The sequence below is a fragment of the Chiloscyllium punctatum genome, chromosome 7 (genome assembly GCF_047496795.1).
Source record: "Chiloscyllium punctatum isolate Juve2018m chromosome 7, sChiPun1.3, whole genome shotgun sequence".
NCBI lineage: Eukaryota > Metazoa > Chordata > Chondrichthyes > Orectolobiformes > Hemiscylliidae > Chiloscyllium > Chiloscyllium punctatum.
Window position 1 is genome coordinate 127,195,081 of NC_092745.1, and position 21,824 is coordinate 127,216,904.

At 44.5% G+C, this 21,824-nt stretch overlaps 1 protein-coding gene across 15 annotated transcripts in view; it reads left to right on the forward strand.

Annotated features, from left to right (window-relative positions):
• adgrl2a (adhesion G protein-coupled receptor L2a) overlaps window positions 1-21,824 on the forward strand; it is a 797,903-nt gene that overhangs the window by 695,222 nt on the left and 80,857 nt on the right. For all 15 annotated transcript variants that reach the window (XM_072574792.1, XM_072574794.1, XM_072574790.1 and 12 more), the window contains 2 exons: window positions 2,946-3,129; window positions 21,670-21,792. In XM_072574792.1, the coding sequence (XP_072430893.1) occupies window positions 2,946-3,129; window positions 21,670-21,792 (307 nt within the window). The remainder of the gene's footprint in view (window positions 1-2,945; window positions 3,130-21,669; window positions 21,793-21,824) is intronic.

Sequence of the window (21,824 nt, forward strand, 5' to 3'; positions counted from 1 at the left end):
GCACCCCTCTGATCTAAACTCTGGTTTCCAGCATCTGCAGCCCTCACTTTTGCCATCCTTACAAAGGGAGTCAAGGGCTGTGGGGATCAAGCTAGAAAGTGGAATTCAGATCACAATCTGATCAAGCACAATCTGCTTGAGTAATGGTCCCAGCTCGAGGGTGACATCGCTCTTATGGGTGGGTTACGCTTCGGCGGGGCGGTGTGGATTTGTTGGGCCGAAGGGCCTGTTTCCACACTGTTAGTAATCTAATCTAATCTAATCTAATCTAATCTTTTAGCACCTTCAAAAGCCATCTTTTAATGTACCTTTCAGTCTAAATCTTTGTATGTTTCCACTAGCTGTTCTAAACTGCTGCTTGTTGTCTCTGCTGTCCTCTCACAACCTCCCAGAGTTGGAAGAGTCTTGGCATGTTGCATTACATCAAACAATAGCGACTTGGGATTTTTACAGTGTAACGTAACCTCTTTTGCGCCTGGCAATATCCGCAAGCAAACTTGGCGTGAGGAAAGGAGATGTGAAGGCAAATATCTAAAAAACTTCAATTGAAAACAAAATACTGCAGAGGCTGAAAATCTGAAACAAACACAGAGATGTTGGAAAAACTCAGCAGGTCTGGCAGCACCTGTGGTGGAAGAAACAGTGAACATTTCGAGTCTGGGGTGACTCTTTTTTCTGAATTCTGAAGAAGTCATTCAGCGCACAGAACATTGACTCTGTTCCTCTCATTCTCCAGATGCTGCCAGACCTGCTGAGTTTCTCCAGTGCACTCTGTTTGGCCGAAAGCTTTGTTGAAGATGTAGACTTTAAGGAATGTCTCCAAAGAAGAAAGGAAGCTGCAGAGATGGAAAGGTTTAGTGATGAAATTCCAGGGCTTAGGGGCCCACGCAACGTCATTAATAATTACAAACAAAAATACCCAAAAGGCCAGAATTAGATGGATATTGTTGTCTCAGATTACTCTGAGACAGTGAGATCTGCAGATGCTGGAGATCAGAGCTGAGAGTGTGGTGCTGGAAAAGCACAGCAGGTCAGGCAGCATCCGAGGAGCAGGAGAATCGACGTTTCGGACCTGACCATTCCCGATGAAGGGCTTGTGCCCGAAACGTCGATTTTCCTGCTCCTCGGATGTTGCCTGACCTGTTGTGCTTTTCCAGCAACACTCTCTCAACTCAAATTACTGTGAGGTCAGAAATAGGAGGAGGGCATCACCATGGAAGGATTTGAAAATAACACCATTTTTTAAAATGAGGTGTTGCTTAATAAAGAATTTATTTAAGGATGTTGCCAGGGTTGGAGGGTTTGACCTCTAGGGAGAGGCTGAATAGGCTGGGGCTATTTTCCCTGGAGCGTCAGAGGCTGAGGGTGACCTTATAGAGGTTTATAAAACCATGAGGGGCATAGATAGGATAAATAGCCAAGGTGATCTCCCTGGGGTGGGGGAGTCCAGAACTAGAGGGCATAGGATTTGGGTGAGAGGGGAAAGATTTAAAAGGGATCTGAGGGGCAACCTTTTCATGCAGAGGTTGGTATATGTATGGCATGAGCTGCCAGAGGAAGTGGTGGAGGCTAGTACAGTTACAGCATTTAAAAGGCATCTGGATGGGTATATGAATAGGAAGGGTTTTGAGTGATATGGGCCAAGTACTGGCAAATGGGACTCGATTAATTTAGGATATCTGATCAGCATGGAAAGTTGGACTGAAGGATGCTGTACTATCTCTATGACTCTAAGATCAGAGAAGAGAGACTTAATGTGAGCCTAGCCCAATTTTGGATCACTTTTTTCACTGGAGTGTAGGAAGTTGAGAAGTGACCTCGTGGAAGTTTATAAAATAATAAGGGGTATAGATAGAGTTATCTTTTCCATTGGATGGGGAATGTCAAGACTGGGGGGCACATTTTTAAGGTGAGAAAAGAGAAATTAAAACAGATACAAGAGATTTTTTTTAATATGGGGTGGTTTGAGTGTGGAATGAACGTCCTGAGGAAATGGTAGATGTGAGTGCAATCAAACATTTAAAAGACATTTTTATAAGTACATGAAATGGAAAGTTTTGGAGAGTTATGGGCCAGGGGCAGCTCGGTGGAGCTAGTTTAGATTGAGATTATATTCAGCATGGACTGTTTGGACTGAGTCCTGTTTCCATGCTATATGACACTAAATATGTACTTCTTGTAAATGAATTAAAAAAATGTAGAAGGCAGATTGTGGGTTACGAGGCAGGAGGACTTTTGAAATGTTTGTTTTAACTCATTCATGGGAATTGGGTATCACTAACGAGGCCAGCATTTGTTGCCCATCCCTAATTGCCAAGAGGGCAGTTAAGAGTTGACCACATGCTGTGGGTCTGGAGTCACACGTCAGCCAGACCAAGTAAGGATGATACCTTAGTTCCCTCTCCCTTACTATGCACATACCTAACAGGAATCTGCCAAGACCTGGTTTGAGGTTGGCTGACAGACTCCATAGCCTCCTTAATCTTTAGAATGGCCAAGTTTCTAAATTCCTGTCATTGTTTGACTTTGGCCAACCGTGCTGAACAACAGGCCTCTGATTTCAAAATCATGAGCCTCCTGAAATGTTGAAAATAGGAGCAGGAGTAGGCCATTCAGCCCTTCAGGCCTGCTAGCCCATTCATAACAATCATGGCTGATCATCCAATACACTACCTTCATCCAACTCATTCTTAAAATCGTGCAACAAATTGGCTTCGACTACTTTCTGTAGAGGCAGATTCCACAGGCTGACAAGTCTTGTGGTCTCCCCCCACTATCAGGAACATCCTTTTTGCATCCTGTTCAGGACTTCCCCCCCTCCCCCCCGACTAGAAGGAAAGGCTTGACATGTTAACCTGACTGTATGTTTGTGGATGAGCCAAGGTAGTAATGATGCCAAACCTTTTGCTTTTCCTCTCCCCTTCCCCCACCCCTGGTGACACCAGGCCATCGTAGACACCGTTGACAATCTGCTGAGACCGGAAGCTCTACAGTCATGGAAGGATATGAATGCAACGGAACAGGCCCACGCGGCGACGCTGCTGCTCGATACATTGGAAGAAGGTGCCTTCGTCTTGGCCGACAACCTCATGGAGCCAACCACCGTCACAGTGCCCACTGATAACATAGGTGAGTGACTTTGCTCCGGTTATCTTAGCACAGGTCAAGACCAGGCAAGGCATGGGGGAAGCCAGAGCTGGGGTTGTCATTCCTGTTGAGTGGTCTCCTTTCAATCGGAAAGATGTTGTGAAACTTGAAAGGGTTCAGAAAAGATTTACAAGGATGTTTCCAGGGCTACGGGGAGAGGCTGAACAGGCGGGGGCTGTTTTCCCTGGAGCGTTGGAGGCTGAGGGGTTATAGAGTCATAGAGATGTACAGCATGGAAACAGACCCTTCAGTCCAACCCGTCCATGCCGACCAGATATCCCAACCCAACCTAGTCCCACCTGCCAGCACCTGGCCCATATCCCTCCAAACCCTTCCTATTCATTTACCCATCCAAATGCCTCTTAAACGTTGTAATTGTACCAGCCTCCACCATATCCTCTGGCAGCTCATTCCATGCACATACCACCCTCTGCATGAAAATATTGCCCCTTAGGTCTCTTTTATATCTTTCCCCTCTCACCCTAAACCTATGCCCTCTAGTTCTGGACTCCCCAATCCCAGGGAAAAGTCTTTGTCTATTTACCCTATCCATGCCCTTCATAATTTTGTAAATCTCTATAAGGTCACCCCTCAGCCTCCGATTCTCCAGGGGAAAACAGCCCCAGCCTGTTCAGCCTCTCCATCAAATCCTCCAATCCTTGTAAATCTTTTCTGAATCCTTTCAAGTTTCACAACATCTTTCCGATAGGAAGGAGACCAGAATTGCCCGCAATATTTCAACAGTCGCCTAACCAATGTCCTGTTCAGCCGCAACATGACCTCCCAACTCCTGTACTCAATGCTCTGACCAATAAAGGAAAGCATAACCAAATGCCTTCTTCATTATCCTATCTACCTGTGACTCCACGTACTCCAAGGTCTGTTTGTTCAGCAACACTCCCTAGGACCTTATAATTAAGTGTATAAGTCCTGCTAAGATTTACTTTCCAAAAATGCAGCACCTCGCATTTATCTGAATTAAACTCCATCTGCCACGTCTCAGCCCATTGGCCCATCTGGTCCAGATCCTGTTCTAATCTGAGGTGACCCTCTTCGCTGTCCACTTTACCTCCAATTGGGTTACAAATTTATGAGGGGCATGGATAGGGTAAATAGACAAAATCTTTTCCCTGGGGTTGGGGAGTCCAGAACTAGAGGGCATAGGCTTAAGGTGAGAGGGGAAAGATATAAAAGAGACCTACAGGACACCTTTTTCACACAGAGGGTGGTATGTGTATGGAATGAGCTGCCAGAGGAAGTGGTGGAGGCTGGTACAATTGCAACATTTAAGAGGCATTTGGATGGGTATATGAATAGGAAGGGTTTGGAGGGATATGGGCCGGGTGCTGGCAGGTGGGACCAGATTGGGTTGGGATATCTGGTCGGCATGGACAGGTTGGACCGCAGGGTCTGTTTCCATGCTGTACATCTCTATAACTCTATGACAGTATGAGGTGCCTTTCATTCTGTCGTGCCTTATACCACCATTTCTGTCAGGTCAGTACCTGCTGAGGTATAGATATGTGGCTTGTGTATGGAACGATCCCCAGAACAACTTATTTTTAATCTGTCCTCAATCAAGGCCAGGCCATTTTAGAAGAATAAATGGAGAGAGAGGTATCTCATAGAAACCTAGAAAATTCTAACAGAACTAAACGAGAGTGAAAGCAGCTGGGATGTTCCCAATGATCAGGAACTTGGAACCAGAGGTCACAGTCTAAGGATATGGGGTAGGCCATTTAGGAGAAAGATAAGGCCAATATTTGAGCGGCACAGTGGTTAGCACTGCTGCCTCACGGCGCCAGGGACCCGGGTTCGCTTTCAGCCTCAGCAACTGTTTGTGCATTCGGATTTCCACCGAGTGCTCTGGTTTCTTCGAAACATTTTCAGATTAGGTGGATTGGCCATGCCAAATTGCCCCATAATGTCCCGGGATATATAGGCCGAATAGGTTGGCCATGGGAAGTTCAGGGTTACAGGGATGGGATGAGGTGTGGGTCTGGGAGGGATGCTCTTTGACAGGTCAGTGTGGAATCGAAGGGCCAATGGCCTGCTTCCACACTGTCAGGATTCTCTGACTCTTCACAACCATCTCACTCATGGTTGAAGTCACTACAGAGCCTCAGTTCACCAGTAGGATCTAACCTAGGCATGTGTGGGTCTCTCACCAGCTGGCATTGATGATAGGTATTACCCTGTTGGCAGCTTTGCCATCTCAGGCAGGGGGGAGCAGTTCCACAATCAAAGTCATGCAGCTCCCTGGTCAAAAGGCAAGGCTCACCCCACCTCTGCCCTTGCTGCTGAATCTCCCTTCCCTTCTCCTTGTGACTCCCAGTCCAAGTATCTCCTCCGAGTCACTTAGCTCTGTCCTGTCTTGACACAACCCTGGGACCATTGGGGATGGAAAATTGATGTTTCGGGCAAAAGCCCTTCAGGAAGGGAATTCCTGATTAAGGGCTTTTGCCCGAAACATTGATTATGTTGCTCCTCGGAAGCTGCCTGACCTGCTGTGCTTTTCCAGCACCACTCTAATCTAGACTCTGATCTCCAGCATCTGCAGTCCTTACTTTTGCCATTGCAGATGGACTGAGTGGGGGCTAGGTTCCTTCTGACAGCAGACATGGCATCCTTCATGGCATTGGTGGCCACCAGAGGCAGTGACCTCAGATTGACTGGCAATGCTCACTGGGTAGGGTTCATACATCCCCCCACCCACCCCCTGTCAGCTCTGGCACAAAAGCCCTCCTGGATCTTATTCCAGGGTAAAGCTCACCACCAGCCAACTGGGGTAGAGTTTGTCGGGCTGTTCAGCTGTCGGTGAGATCCCCTACACCTCCAACAGATTCCACTCTTGCTCATCTCTGGAGTATGGTTTGAACCCAGGTTTGTGTACCTTAGAGATATGAGTGCTACCCACTGAACCTTGCCTGACACTGCATATCACAGCTTGGCCTTGGTGAGACCTGCACAAACATTGGTGGCAGCGCAGGTGGTGAGGATGAGCATCTTTTTTTCTCAGGGGTTAGAGAGTTTGTGGAATTCCTTACTACAGAAGGCTATAGAAACTGGCCTGTTCACAATATTCACGATTGAATCATTGAAGGGGAGTCAAGGGTTATGAGCAAAAGGCAGGAAAGTGGATTTGAGGATCATGATCTCATTGAACACAGAGTATACTCAATGGGCTGAATGGCCCACTTCTGTTCCTACATTGACGGTTACGGCCTGACAAGAAGCATCAGTCTTTCCATCGCATGGCAAAGAAATGTGATGATAAACAGCCCTTTCTAGAACCGAGAAATAGTCTGCAGATCAGAGAGAAGTTAGTTGTTCAGTACTGGCCATACCTAAAGAGGGATGTACACAAGGAGAGACAGGCAGAGATTGAATATAACCCTGACATCCTGAGAGCATGAGGTAATAGATGTTCAGATCTCGCCTTGCGATCTGAAGATTCTGGCAGGTTACATTTCAGAGCAACAAGCCCTGGTGCTCAGTAGGATTTCAGATTATGCATCCAATAGAATCTGCCTTCCAATCATAAGCAAACAATCCCCGTATCTGATTGTTACATCAGAACCAGGACCAAAGGATGTGTACAGAACAGAGTCGCGTTAAAGTAACTTGTAATTGCTTTACAGTTGGCTGTTGTCCAGTGCAAAAGCAGCAGGACTGCACTGTCTGCTAAAATAGCATAGAGCAGTCACCTCTTCAACAAAACATTAAAGGTATTGCTGGAATTTAGACTTCTGTTGTGTAACGCATTGACAAGATAGTGAAGAAGGCATTTGGAATGCTTGCCTTGATTGGTCAGTGCATTGAGTACAGGAGTTAGGAGGTCGTGTTGCAGCTGTGCATGACATTGGCTAGTCCAACATTGGAATAATCGATGTAATTCTCGTCTCCTTGCTATACAAAGGATGGTATTAAACTTGGAAGGGTTCGAAAAAGATTTACAAGGATGTTGCCAGGGTTGGAGGGTACAGCTATAGGGAGAAGCTGAATAGGCTGGGGTTATTTTCCCTGGCTGAGGGATGACCTTATTTATCGAGGTTTATAAAATCATGAGGGGCATGGATAGGATAGCTCCTTTCTCCAGCATGAGGGAAGGCATAGGTTTAAAGGGAGAGGGGAAAGACTTAAAAGGAACCTAAGGCACAACATTTTCATGCAGAGGGTAGTGCATGTATGGAATGAGTTGTCACACAAGGTGGTGGAGGCTGGTACAATTACAACATTTAAAAAGCATCTGGATGTGTACTTGAATAACAAGGGTTTAGAGAGATTTGAGCCAAGTGCTGGCAAGTGGCACCAGATTAATTTTGATATGTGGTTGGCATGGACGAGTTGGACTGAAGGGTCTATTTCCAGGCTGTATATCTCTGTGACTCTATGAGCAATGGCTGATCTCACATCTTTTAAGATTTCTGCTTTTCTGGAGAATTGGGACTGTGAACTGAGAAGACCATGCTGTCTATCGATGCTATATGTTGTAATTTAGTTCGACCATGAGTGATCTGTGCCTTAGCTCCATACTTCCTCTTGCTTGTGAAATGTGGGTGTTGCTAGTAATTCCAGTATTTGTTGCCTGTCCCTAATTGCCCTTGAGAACAGTGAAGAATTAATCACATTGCTGTGGGTGTCATGTCCCATCTTCTACTCAAATGGGCATTTGCCAATCAGATAGGAGTTTGCAAAACAAGAACAGAAATTGCTGGAGAAACTCAGCAAGGCTGGCAGCCCCTGTGGAGAGTTAATGGTTCAATTCCTGTGACTCTTCATCAGAATGGACCTCAGAAGAGTCACTGGGGCTCAAAACATTAACTCTGCTTTCTTCCCACAGATACAGCCAGACCTGGTGGGTTTCACCATTTCCCCAGTCAGTTCCCGAAGAATATTCTGTGTTTCAATAAGGTCACCTCTCATTCTTCCACATTCCAATGAATGTAGGTCCAACCTTCATTAGCTCATAAGATACAGGAGCAGAATTAGGCCATTCGGCCTATCGAGTCTGCTCCACCCTTCTGATATGCTCCTCACCCCCATTTTCCTGCCTTCTCCCCATAACCCCTCATCCCATTACCAAATAAAAATCTGTCTAACTCCTCCTTAAATTTACTCACTGTCCCAGCATCCGCCGCACTTTTGGGGGAGTGAATTCCACAGATTCACAACCCTTTGGGAGAAGCAGTTTCTCCTTAACTCTGTTTGAAACTTGCTACCCCATATCCTGGGACAATGTGTGCTATGTCCCTCAAGAGGAAGCAGCTGCTCCACATCTATTTTATCCACACCTTTTATCATCTTGAATACTTCAAGTTGAGATCTCCCCAACTTAATATCTCCTCATACCTGGCCCTTCATTACTTGGAAACAGCTTAACAAACCTTCTCTGAATTGCCTCTCATACCACGATAACTTTCATACGATAAGGGAGAGCTCACACTGTGTTCCTGTTCCACACAGTCATAAAAAAAACTCTCCTGATCTCCGTTGACAGAAGCTTATAGCCAGATCCTGGGCAAAGAGTGGATGAGGGTGTCAATTTCATGTAAGCAACCCACTGGTAGCGAATTTGCAACAGGAAATTGAGGGATTTCCTGTGGAAGATCTATACCTGCTCTGGGTGTTTGACGCACACTGACTACACTGTTCCCTGGGACTGACTCCTGTTTTAAATTTGTCTGATGTTGTGGTGTAGCTGCCCGTGATTCTCCCAGGTGTGCAAAGAGAGTGACGTCAAGTAACCTTAATGTCCAGTTATCCTGCACAAATGAAGGTAGGAACCAAATGGGGAATTACAACCCAGCTGTGGGCTCTAGCAAAACTGAATATTCTGCCACCATTCACTAGGTGGGTAGAGATGGGCAAAAGGATTGATTGTCTACTCCTGCCTGACAATTTATACCAATCAGAGTTGTTTTCAGCAGAAAACAAGAAGCAGATAATTATTGTGCTGGGTGTGGTGCTGAGAAGATCACACACAGTGTTTGGCATGAAATGAAACCTCAAATTTGACTTTCATTTTAAGTAAGGACAATTGTTTCAATTACATGCTTCATAAAATGCTGGCTGTGACTCATTACAGACTGGGTACAGTGTTACCTGTGAGCTGTTACTGATTGGGTACAGTGATAGCTGTGACACATTACAGATTGGGTACAGTGTTAGCTGTGAGATATTCCAGACTGGTTACAGTGTTATCGGTGAGCTGTTCAAGATTGGGTACAGCGTTAGCTGTGAATTATTACAGATTGGGTACAGTGTTAGCTGTGAATTATTACAGATTGGGTACGGTGTTAGCTGTGAATTATTACAGATTGGGTTCAGCGTTAGCTGTGAATTATTACAGATCGGGTACAGTGTTAGCAGTGAATTATTACAGATTGGGTTCAGCGTTAGCTGTGAGCCGTTACAGATTGGGTACAGTGTTAGCTGTGAACTATTACAGATTGGGTACAGTGTTATCTGTGAGCTGTTACAGATTGGGTACAGTGTTAGCTGTGAGCTCTTACAGATTGGGGACAGTGTTAGCTGTGAATTATTACAGATCGGGTACGGTGTTAGCAGTGAATTATTACAGATAGGGTTCAGCGTTAGCTGTGAGCCGTTACAGATTGGGTACGGTGTTAGCTGTGAGCTATTACAGATTGGGTACAGTGTTATCTGTGAGCTGTTACAGATTGGGTACAGTGTTAGCTGTGAGCTCTTACAGATTGGGGACAGTGTTAGCTGTGAATTATTACAGATCGGGTACGGTGTTAGCTGTGAATTATTACATATTGGGTTCAGCGTTAGCTGTGAGCCGTTACAGATTGGGTACAGTATTTGCTGTGAATAATTACAGATTGAGTATAGTGTTAGCTGTGAATTATTACAGATTGGGTCCAGCGTTAGCTATGAATTATTACAGATTGGGTACAGCGTTAGCTGTGAATTATTACAGATTGGGTACAGCGTTAGCTGTCAGCTATTACAGATTGGGTACAGTGTTGGCTGTGAATTATTACAGATTGGGTTCAGCGTTAGCTGTGAGCCGTGACAGATTGGGTACAGTGTTAGCTGTGAATTATTACAGATTGGGTACAGTGTTAGCTGTGAGCTATTACAGATTGGGGACAGTGCTAGCTGTGAATTGTTACCGATTGGGTACAGTGTTAGCTGTGAGCTGTTACAGATTGGGTACAGTGTTATCTGTGAGCTGTTACAGATTGGGTACAGTGTTAGCTGTGAATTATTACAGATCGGGTACGGTGTTAGCTGTGAATTATTACAGATTGGGTACAGCGTTAGCTGTGAATTATTACAGATTGGGTACAGCGTTAGCTGTCAGCTATTACAGATTGGGTGCAGTGTTGGCTGTGAGCTATTACAGATTGGGTACAGTGTTAGCTGTGAATTATTACAGATTGGGTACTGTGTGAGCTGTGAATTATTACAGATCGGGTACGGTGTTAGTTGTGAATTATTACAGATTGGGTTCAGCGTTAGCTGTGAGCCATGACAGATTGGGTACAGTGTTAGCTGTGAATTATTACAGATTGGGTACAGTGTTAGCTGTGAGCTATTACAGATTGGGTACAGTGTTATCTGTGAGCTGTTACAGATTGGGTACAGTGTTAGCTGTGAGCTGTTACAGATTGGGTACAGTGTTAGCTGTGAATTATTACAGATTGGGTACAGTGTTAGCTGTGAATTATTACAGATTGGGTACAGCGTTAGCTGTCAGCTATTACAGATTGGGTACAGTGTTTGCTGTGAATAATTACAGATTGGGTACAGTGTTTGCTGTGAATAATTACAGATTGGGTACAGTGTTGGCTGTGAGCTATTACAGATTGGGTAGTGTGTTAGCTGTGAATTATTACAGATTCGGTACAGTGTTAGCTGTGAGCTATTACAGGCCAGGTAATATGTGCATTGCTGTTTTATTTGGCATGAATGTTGAGATGTTCTCATCCCTCTTGGGTTCCCAGTAGAATTATTCAGAGAACATATCCAATGTTCTGCAAGTTTTAGATCTGCCTGTTTAACTCAGAAAGACCTGTAAATTTCTGAAGATGAGTCACTTGACTTAAAAGGTTAACTCTGTTAACACTGCGAGCTGCTGCATTTTGGAAAAGCAAATCTTAGCAGGACTTATACACTTAATGGTATGGTCCTAGAGAGTGTTGCTGAATAAAGAGACTTGGAGTGCAAGTTCTTAGCTCCTTGAAAGTGGAGTCGCAGGTAGATAAGATAGTGAAGAAGGCGTTTAGTATGCTTTCCTTTATTGGTCAGAGTATTGAGTACAGGAGTTGGGTGGTCATGTTGCGGCTGTATAGGACATTGGTTAGGCCACTTTTGGAATATTGTGTGCAGTTCTGGTCTCCTTCCTATCGGAAAGATGTGAAACTTGAAAGGGTTCAGAAAAGATTTACAAGGATATTGCCAGGGTTGGAAGATTTGAGCTATGGGAAGAGGCTGAACAGGCTGGGGCTGTTTTCCCTGGAGCGTCGGAGGCTGAGGGGTGACCTTATAAATGTTTACAAAATCATGAGGGGCATGGATAGGATAAATAGACAAAGTCTTTTCCCTGGAGTCAGGGAGTCCAGAACTAGAGGGCATAGGTTTAGGGTGAGAGGGGAAAGATATAAAAGGGACCTAAGGGGCAACGTTTTCACACAGAGGGTGGTACGTGTATGGAATGAGCTGCCAGAGGAAGTGGTGGAGGCTAGTACAAGTGCAACATTTCACAGCAATCTGGATGGATATATGAATAGGAAGGGTTTAGAAGGATATGGGTCACGTGCTGGCAGGTGGGACTCGATTGGGTTAGTCTATCTGGTCGGCATGGATGGGTTGGACTGAAGGGTCTGTTTCCATGCTGTACAACTCTATGACTCTAACATGGAAGCTGCCAGATCTGCTGCGTTTCTCCAGCACTTTCTGTTTGAAATATGTGTGTTTTCTTCATTTCAGAGCTCCCTATTTTTTTGAAGGAGCAGAAACATTCAGAAAATCCACTCGGGTACTCTTCAATGTTTTTTTTTCTGGTGTTAAGATTTTTCATTGGTTAGTTAGGCAAGACTAACTAAAGCCTGAGATAATTGTCTGTGTGCTGCTGCTATGAGGCTCACTGCATTCAGGGAAGGGGACCATCTTGCTGACAAAGGCAAAGGCTTGTCATTTGTCCAAGAGGGTCTGTTGAAGCTAGATTAGCTCCAGCACCTCCTTTGGATGGTGCATCCTTGAAGCCATTAGTGTGTTGGTGGTGGACAGGGTTAGACATTGTGTCCAGTGGTACGGATATCTCTCATATGGCACGGTGGCTCAGTGGTTAGCACTGCTGCGTCACAGCACCAGGGTCCCAGGTTCGATTCCAGCCTTGGGCAACTGCCTATGTGGAGTTTGTACATTCTCCCTGTGTCTGTGTGGGTTTTCTCCGGGTGCTCCGGTTTCCTCCCACAGTCCAAAGATGTGCAGGTCAGGTGAATTGGCCATGCTAAATTGCCCATAGTGTTAGGTGCATTAGTCAGAGGGAAATGGGCCTGGGTGGTTTACTCTCCGGAGAGTCGGTGTGGACTGGTTGGGCCGAAGGGCCTGTTTCCACACTGTAGGGAATCTAATACAGTCTGTTCTGCCTTCAGTCTTTGTCAGCATTGGTGGAGTGCTGCTTATCAAGCTTAGTGGGGCATATTTCATTAAACTCAGTCCCTCAGTTATTGAAGAGTGTTTGGAAATCTCTGAGGACATATGTGGTGAGTTATGCAACCTGTGGTCGCAGCTATAGCCATGATGATGACCTGTCCATTCAAGCATGTCATTCATATTGACTCTCCCCATGAGGTTGATGGTGGAAACTCTGTGTTAGCAGCTTCTGAGGTTTTCCTTCCTTTGTTGTTGATTGGTATGGAAAGAATGGAATACTGTGAACAGTTTTCGACCCCTTATCTGAAGGAAGTTATGCTGGTGTTGGAGATTGGCCAGGGAAAGTTCAAAAACAAACTGTGCTGGAGAGAGTCAGCAGGTCTGGCAGAATCTGTGCAGAGAAAGAGACAAAGAAATTGCAGATGCTGGAATCCAAAAGTAGAAAGCAGAAGGCTCACAAAACACAGCATTACCTGAAATGTTGAATCACCATCTCCTGATGCTACCTGCCTTGCAATGTTTTTCCAACCTCCTGCTCGAATACTTCTCCAGAGAGAAAGACAGAGTTTATGGTCTGATTCCATTAACCCTTTGTCAGGGAAGATTGATTCGGTGTGGAAGAACTGCCTCATGAGGAGAGGTTGAGTAGTGTGGGCCTCTACTCATTGGAGTTCAGAAGAATGAAAGACCTTATTGAAACGTACAGACCAAAGAGGTCTTGACTGGTTAGGTGCAGAGAGATTATTTCCATTCATGGAAGAGTCTAGGATCAGAGGGTGTCATCTCAGTGTAAAGAGTCACGCACTAAAGCTGAGATAGGGAAGAATTTCTTCTCTGAGGCGTGAGTCTGTTGAGGTTGTGTCATTAAGCATATTGAAGGCTGAGATGGGCAGGATTGAATCAGTTATGCAATCAAGGGTTACTGCCAGGAAATATGACAGAGGGAAGTTCAATTGGGGCATTCAAGAGGGCATTGGGTGTTTTTGGTCGGTAATAGTGCACATGGATACGGGGAAAATGCCAAAGATTGGCTTCAGATAATAAAGTCTGATTAAATAAAAGAGCCGCTGTCAGCACAATGGGCTGAATGGCCTCCTTTTGTACTGAAATAATCCTGTGATCCTTTCAGGGTAATGGGGAAAAGGCAGGAAAATGGAGTTGATAATTATTAGATCAGCCATGATCTATTGAATGACAGAGCAGATTCAATGGGCTGAATGACTTCCTTCTTATAGTGGAAAATATGTCAATTCATGTGCCAAGTTTGGATGTTGTTATCCATATCTGGTGTAGGCTACTTCATTATCCTCAGGTGCTATCAATGGAGCTGAATACCAGAATTGACAGGGCACTGACCACTCCTGATAGCACGAAGGCCAGCTGGAGAAGTAACAAAGAGGATTGATGAGGGCAGAGTGGTGGCCATGATCTGTATGAACTTCAGTAAGGCGTTCGACAAGGTTCCCCATGGGAGACTGGTTAGCAAGGTTAGATCTCATGGAATACAGGGAGAACTAGCCATTTGGATACAGAACTGGCTCAAAGATAGAAGACAGAGGGTGGTGGTGGAGGGTTGTTTTTCAGACTGGAGGCCTGTGACCAGTGAGACCTAAGGGGCAATATTTTCACACAGAGTGTGGTGTTTGGATGGAATGAGCTGCCAGAGGAAGTGATGGAGACTGGTACAATTACAGCATTTAAATGACATCTGGATTAGATTCTCTACAGTGTGGAAACAGGCCCTTCGGCACAATAAGTCCACACTGCCCCTCCGAAGAGAAATCCACCGAAACCCATTCCACTATCCTATATTTACCCCGACTCACGCACCTAACACTCTGGGCAATTTAGCACGGCCAATTCACCTGACCTGCACATCTTTGGACTGTGGGAAGAAACTGGAGCACCCGGAGGAAACCCACGCAGACACGGGGAGAATGTGCAAACTCCACACAGACAGGCGGGAATCGAACCCAGGACCCTGGTGTTGTGAGGCAGCTGTGCTAACCACTGAGCCACTGTGCTGCCCAAAATTCATATTAGAAGGGTTTAGAGGGATATGGGACTAGATTAGGTTAGGATATCTGGTCAGCGTGGACGGGTTGAACCGAAGCGTCTGTTTGTCTCTATGGAGAAAGTCTCACAGAGGACACTGTTCTGAGGAGCTACTCTTGCACCCCAGTGGAGAACTTCTAGTAGTCAGAGCCGTCTTTCTCTGTGCCTGTCATCCTTCCAGGCCATTGAAGAGATTTATTATTGACCCCAGTTGATCTCTGTTTTGCTTCGCACTCGATCCATATTACTGCCTCAACATTGTCAAATAATCTTATTCCCCCCTCTATGAAATTTAGCTCCTGTGTAGAGCAGGGTTGGGATGATCTGGTCTTGAAGGCACCCGAACTGGGCTGAATCTGAGTGGGCAGGTGTCATGAGTTGTAGAGGTCTCCAGCACAGAAAAAGGCCCTTGGGCCCATTAATTGATGTCTGCCTCAATCCACAATACCACAGTACAGCAGGCAGTGAAGAAAGCTAATAGCATGCTAGCCTTCATAACAAGAGGAATTGAGTAGAGAAGCAAAGAGGTTCTTCTGCAGCTGTACAGGGCCCTGGTGAGACCGCACCTGGAATATTGTGTGCAGTTTTGGTCCAAATTTGAGGAAAGACATTCTGGCTATTGAGGGAGTGCAGCGTAGGTTGACGAGGTCAATTCCCGGAATGGCGGGACTATCTTACGTTGAAAGATTGGAACGATTGGGCTTGTATACCCTTGAGTTCAGAAGGCTGAGAGGGGATCTGATTGAGACGTATAAGATTATTAAAGGATTGGACACTCTGGAGGCAGGAAGCATGTTTCCGCTGATGGGTGAGGACACAGCTTAAAAATAAGGGGTAGGCCACTGAGAACAGAGTTGAGGAGAAACTTCTTCACCCAGAGAGTGATGGGTGTGTGGAATGCTCTGCCCCAGAAGGCAGTGGAGGGCCAGTCTCTGAATTCTTTCAAGAAAGAGTTGGATAGAGCTCTTAAGGATAGTGGAATCAAGGGTTATGGGGATAAGGCAGGAACAGGATACTGATTGAGGATGATCAGCCATGATCATATTGAGTGGTGGTGCTGGCTTGAAGGGCAGAATGGCCTACTCTTGCACCTATTGTCTATTGTCTATTGACAGGGAACGGACTGATGATGAAGGTAATAAATGGCCAGCTTGGATTTGTCCTGTTAGATGGGAGTATAAGCAGATGACCACCTGAGTTCCCAGTGCTGATACGCTACTGGAATAGATTGACCAGGGGTTTGTGAGATCAAGTTAGGGTGCGTTTTTCAGCAGAATGACCGAGGAGAAATCTGATCACAAACGTGACAGAAAAGTCTCATCCCCTTGCTTATTTCTGGCCAAATAATAAGTGTGTTTTTAAAGGCGTTAAAAACTCTCTGGGACTGGGAAAACACTGAGTTTTTTTTTTCCAATTTAAGGTGTTTGATAGTATCAAGAGGAAATCTATCTGCATTGTCTTCACAAATTGCATTCAATCTGCAAAATATATGTCCAGAATAAATAGCATTGCTTCTTCTTAATGTTGGGTGAACTTGCAGATGTATTTTGCTTGTAATTAAATTCAAGGCTGCAGGGCAGAAATTATATCGTTTCACTATCATACTCACAGTAGGGTGGACAAATGGTGACTCAGTGGCACAGAGAACACAATTTCAAATTCTACCATTAGAGCTTGAGAATTTGAATTCATTTTTCTTGTACAGCATAAAGTGTCTCGGATCAGAAAATGTTGAATTGCCTTCCAAAAACCAGACTGCTCCACTGATATTCTTTAACTGTCCCGGACTGGATTTTACAGGGTTTCCAATTCCACCAGCTAAAAACATGGTGGGGAGCCCAAGCAATAATTCTGATGGTTATCCCGGGGGAGGTGGGTTAGTCAATTCATGACTAAATCTCTCCCCATTTCCTTGGGTGCAGGTCTTGCCTCAAAATGTTCCCTGCCAAGTGGAATGATTAATGAACCTGTAGCCTCAGTAGTGCCAATTGAGATAATGAGGGCATGTTTAAAAAAAAGCAATGCATTAAATCATTTTAATAACTTTAATCCTCATGTAGATTGGGAAAATCAAATTACCAAAGGTAGCCATGAAGACGAATTCGTAGAGTGTGTTCAGGACAGTTTCCTCGAACAATACGTTACAGATCCAGTTAGGCACCAGGTGTACAGAGGAAGGGTCACTGGTCTCAAAATGTTGACTCTGCTTTCTCCGCATTGATGCTGCCAAACCTGTTGAGTTTTTCCAGCGATTTCTGTTTTGGTTCCAGATTTCCAGCATTCGCTGTTCTTTGTTCTTTCTTCGTTGAGGGAGCAGGCTATTTTGGATCTGGTAATGTGGAATGAGGCAGGTTTCATAAGTGATCTCAGGGTTAAAAATCCCCTTGGGAACAGTGACCATACAAGATAGAAGTAGCATTCCATTCAAGAGTGAGGAGCTTGGGTCAGAATCAACTATGCTCAAGTTAAACAACGGTAATTGCAAAAGCATGTGTTGGCTGGAGTGGATTGGGAAAGCAGTTTAGCAGAAAATGGTTGAGGAACAATGACAGGTGTTTAAGAAAATAGACTCACAGCAAAGATATATCCCAGTGAGGAAGATGGATTATAGGAAGGAGATAAACTGAACATTGTTAATCAAGGAAGCTAAGCGTAGAATCCAGCATATGGAATTGCAAAGATTTGTGGAAAGCCAGAGGATTGGGAAAGTTTTAAAAGCCAGCAAAAGATGACTAAAAAAAAGGAGAAAATATCCTTTGAGGGCAAATCAGCAAACAATTTAAAAATAGACAGCAAGAGCTTCTTTAAAGTGGACCATTGAGGCCAAAGTGAACATAGGCATTTAGAGAATGAGGCTGAGAAAACAAAAAAAATGGGGAACCAGGAAATAGAGATGTTGAATAAATTCTTTGTATCAGTCTTCATGATAGAGCAAATTAATAGCTTTTCAAAAATACTAAAAAATGAAGGGGTTAAAGAAAGTAGCTATGGAGATATTAGATGCACCGGTAGTAATCTTCTGATAATCCTTAGATTTTGGAAAAGTCCCAGAGGATTGAAAGACTCCCAATGTAATAGCTTTCTTTAAAAAGGGAAGGACACAATAAAAAAACAGGCAGCTATGGGCCAGTTAACTGAGCATCTGTCATTTGGAAAATGTTAGAACCTGTTAAAAGGTTTGTAACAGTAGAGCATTTTGAAATACATGATACAATCATGCAGAGTCAGCACAGTTTCATGCCTGATGTTAACTAAACTTCTCTGAGGAGCTAACAAGCAGGATAGATAAAGGGACAGTAGATTGGTTAGGCCAATGTTGGAATATTGCGGGCAATTCTGGTCTCCTTCCTGTCGTAAAAATGTTGTGAAACTTGAAACGGTTCAGAAAAGATTTACAAGGATGTTGCCAGGGTTGGAGGATTTGAGCTAAAGGGAGAGGCTGAACAGGCTGGGGCTGTTTTCCCTGGAGCGTCGGAGGCTGAGGGGTGACATTATAGAGATTTACAACATTATGAGGGGAATGGGTAGGGTAAATAGACAAAGTCTTTTCCCGGGATGGGGGAGTCCAGAATGAGAGGTTTAGGGTGAGAAGGGAAAGATATAAAAGAGACTTAAGGGGCAACTTTTTTGTGCAGAGGGTGGTACATGTATGGAATCAGCTGCTAGAGGATGTGGTGGAGGCTGGTACAATTGCACCATTTAAGAGGCATTTGGATGGGTCTATGAATAGGAAGGGTTTGGAGGGATATGGGCCGGGTGCTGGCAGGTGGGACTAGATTGGGTTGGGATATCTGGTCAGCATGGACAGGTTGGACCGAAGGATCTGTTTCTGTGCTGTACATCTCTATGACTCTAGATGCAATATATTTAGATCTCAAAAATGCATTCAATGAGGTACCGCCCATAAGGTTATTTGATTGTATAAGATCCCACAATATTGGGGGTAGCATATTAGGATAGATAGTGAATTGGCAAACTAAAATAAATCAGGGAGTTCATTTTCAGAATAGCAGCTTGCAGCTGGTGGTGTATCAAAGGGATCAGTGCCTGAGGAACAATTATTTGCAATATGTGTTAATGATTTGATGAGGAAAATAATGTTCCAAGTTTGTGGATGACCGTAAAATGGATGGGAAGGCAAGCAGTGAGGATGACACAAAGACTTTGCATCAGGAATGCAGACAGTTTAAGTTAGTGGGTAAAAACTCGGTAGATAGAATGTAACATGTAAAAATGTAAAGCTATTGACTTTGCAAGAGCAATACAAGTGATCAATATTATTTAACTGGAGAAAGACTGTGGAAATCTGTTGCACAGATAGATTTAATAAGAACAAATGTTCAAAGAAAAATGTACAGCACAGGAACAGGCCCTTCAGCCCTCCAAGCCTGTGTAGGTCATCATGCCCTAACTGAACTAATAAACAAACCTCCTGCTCTTATTTGGTCTGTATCCCTCTACTCTATCCCTATTCATGTAACCATCCAGATGCCTCTTAGATGTCACCAATGTGCCTGCTTTCACCACCTCTTCTTGCAATGTGTTCTAGGCTCCTATCACTCTCTGCATGAAAAATGTCCCTGTCGCATCTCCCTTAAACTTTTGCCCCTCTCACCTTGAACCTGTGCCCCCTTGTCATTGAAATTTCAAACCTGGGAGAATGTCTCTGATTATCCACCCTATCCATACCTCTCATAATTGTGTAGACCGCTATCAGGTCTCCTCTCAGCCACCATCTTCCCAGTGAAAACAATCCTAGTCTTTTTAACCTGCATGAAAAAGTTGACCCTTTGGTCCCTTTTGAACCTACTGGGCCAAGTAGATGCAGGAAACACATTCACCAAGATTCTGATCCCACCTGATAAAGTGCGTGAGTGTGGAGTTTGTTATTGGAGTTGGGGTTTGTTGTTTAAAGCCAAGACTCACAGGCAGCATGCTCCAGTGATCTCCAAGACATGCCCCAAGCTTCAAATCTGTGCAAATCGTTCTCCTTCCCATATGGTAATATACTCTTCCAGAAGTCAACTTGTTCTTCATTGGAGTGTACTTTGTAAAAAAAATTACTTCATGGGAAAAGGGCGTGGCCGGCATTTATTGTCCAAAGGGCATTTAAGAGTTAGTCACATTGCTGTGGGTTTGGAGTCACATCAGTGAAGCAGATGGATTTTCCCAGCAATTGACACATGGTCATCATTAGACACATAATTGGAGGTTTGGCAAAGTTTGAACCTAGATCCCCAGAATGCACCTGTCTCTTTGGATTAACAGTCCAGCCAGTAATACCACTAAGCTATCACTTCCCCATTAGTAAGCTGCATACAAAATTTATGTACCCTTACACCTCCGAGGAAGGGTCACCGGACCCAGAACATTAACTCTGATATCTCCTTACAGATGCTGCCAAGCGTATGTTTTGAATAATAAAAAATCTGATATCGTCTCAGTGATGATGACCAGTAAATTATTGTCATTTGTTATACAAATCTACTACATCCCTGATCTCCGGTAGGGAAGGAAATCTGCTGTTCTTTGGTCTACTCTGCATATGGCTGTAGACTGATAACAATGTTATTCCCAACTGCCCTCTGAAATGTCTCAACAAATCCCTTAATCCCACAGCAGTTAGGGAATGGGCAACAAATGCGAGCAATTTTGTAGCTCAGGTTCAGTTTCACGTTGTACGTTTGCTCGCTGAGCTGGTCGATTTATTCTCAGACATTTCGTCATATGCTAGGTAACATCATTAGTGAGCCTCCATTGACGACCTTATGCTGGCCTTAAGTAACACATTGAAATGAAAGTTCTTAATCCTCTTTACGAGGTTGATAAGTAAGTGAACAATTTAGTCCTTAGTTTGAAGAGGTGGCCATGCTAACACATGCTGTGGAAACTTGCTCATTCCCAGGATTTACCAAGAACCGTCTGATAGAACTGAGTGTCACATCCCAATTTGTCATCTCCACTCTTCAGGAGGACATTTGCACTGCCTGCACCTGCCCCTCCAAGCGATGCATCATTCTGACTTGGAAATATATCACTGCTCTTTCACTATCATTGGGTCAAAATCCCTGGGCCTCCCTTCCTTACAACGCTGTGAATGTCCCTAGCGCACACAGACTGCAGTGGTTCATGAAAGCAGCTCACCCCCACCTTCTCCAGGACAGTTTGGAGTGGCCCGTAAATACTGGGCCCAGTCAGCAACATCCACATCCCATTCATGAACAAATAAATTGTTTTGAAGGAGAAACAGCTCCTTTACATTCATTTGTAAGATGTAGATTTTGACAGCATTTATTGACCATCCTATCTGCCCAGAGGGTAGTTAAAGATCAACCAAGTTGCTATGGGTCTGGAGTCACATGCAGGCAGATTGGGAAGACAGATAGATTTTCTTCCCTCAAGGATATGTGAGCCAGATGGATTTTCACAACAATGGTGACCAACGTTTAATACAGATTCTAGTGAATTCAGGTCATGCCAAAGTGCACTCACACACTTAAAGAAGCAAGCGAGTTTTGAGAAGATTTGTAGCTCAGGTTGAGGTTCTGGATGTAGGTTTGCTCACAGCTGGAAGGTGTTACCTAGGATGGTGACACCTTCCAGCGAGCAAACCTATATCCAAAACTTACAGACACTTACAATCACTCTCACAAACACGCGCACAAACACCTCACGCCCCCCCTCCCCCCCCCCCCCTCACACACACACACAGTGGAATATGGATAGTCCAGTATAAATTATATTTGATGTTTTGTCATGCGAGTGCATGGTTTATTTTTAAAAACCTGTTTTTTTCTGTCTTCTCTCTGCTTCATCTCTGGCATGGTGCTGAACCAGTTTTGGAGGTTGGTTTGCTGATAACAGAGGGCCAGGTGAAGGATCTGAGGTTTCCCCAGGGCTATATGGGTGGGAACTCGATCCACCTCTCAGGCAACACCATCAAGCAAAACAGCCGGACTGGTAAGTACCAGAAACCTTCCTGCAATAAGGAT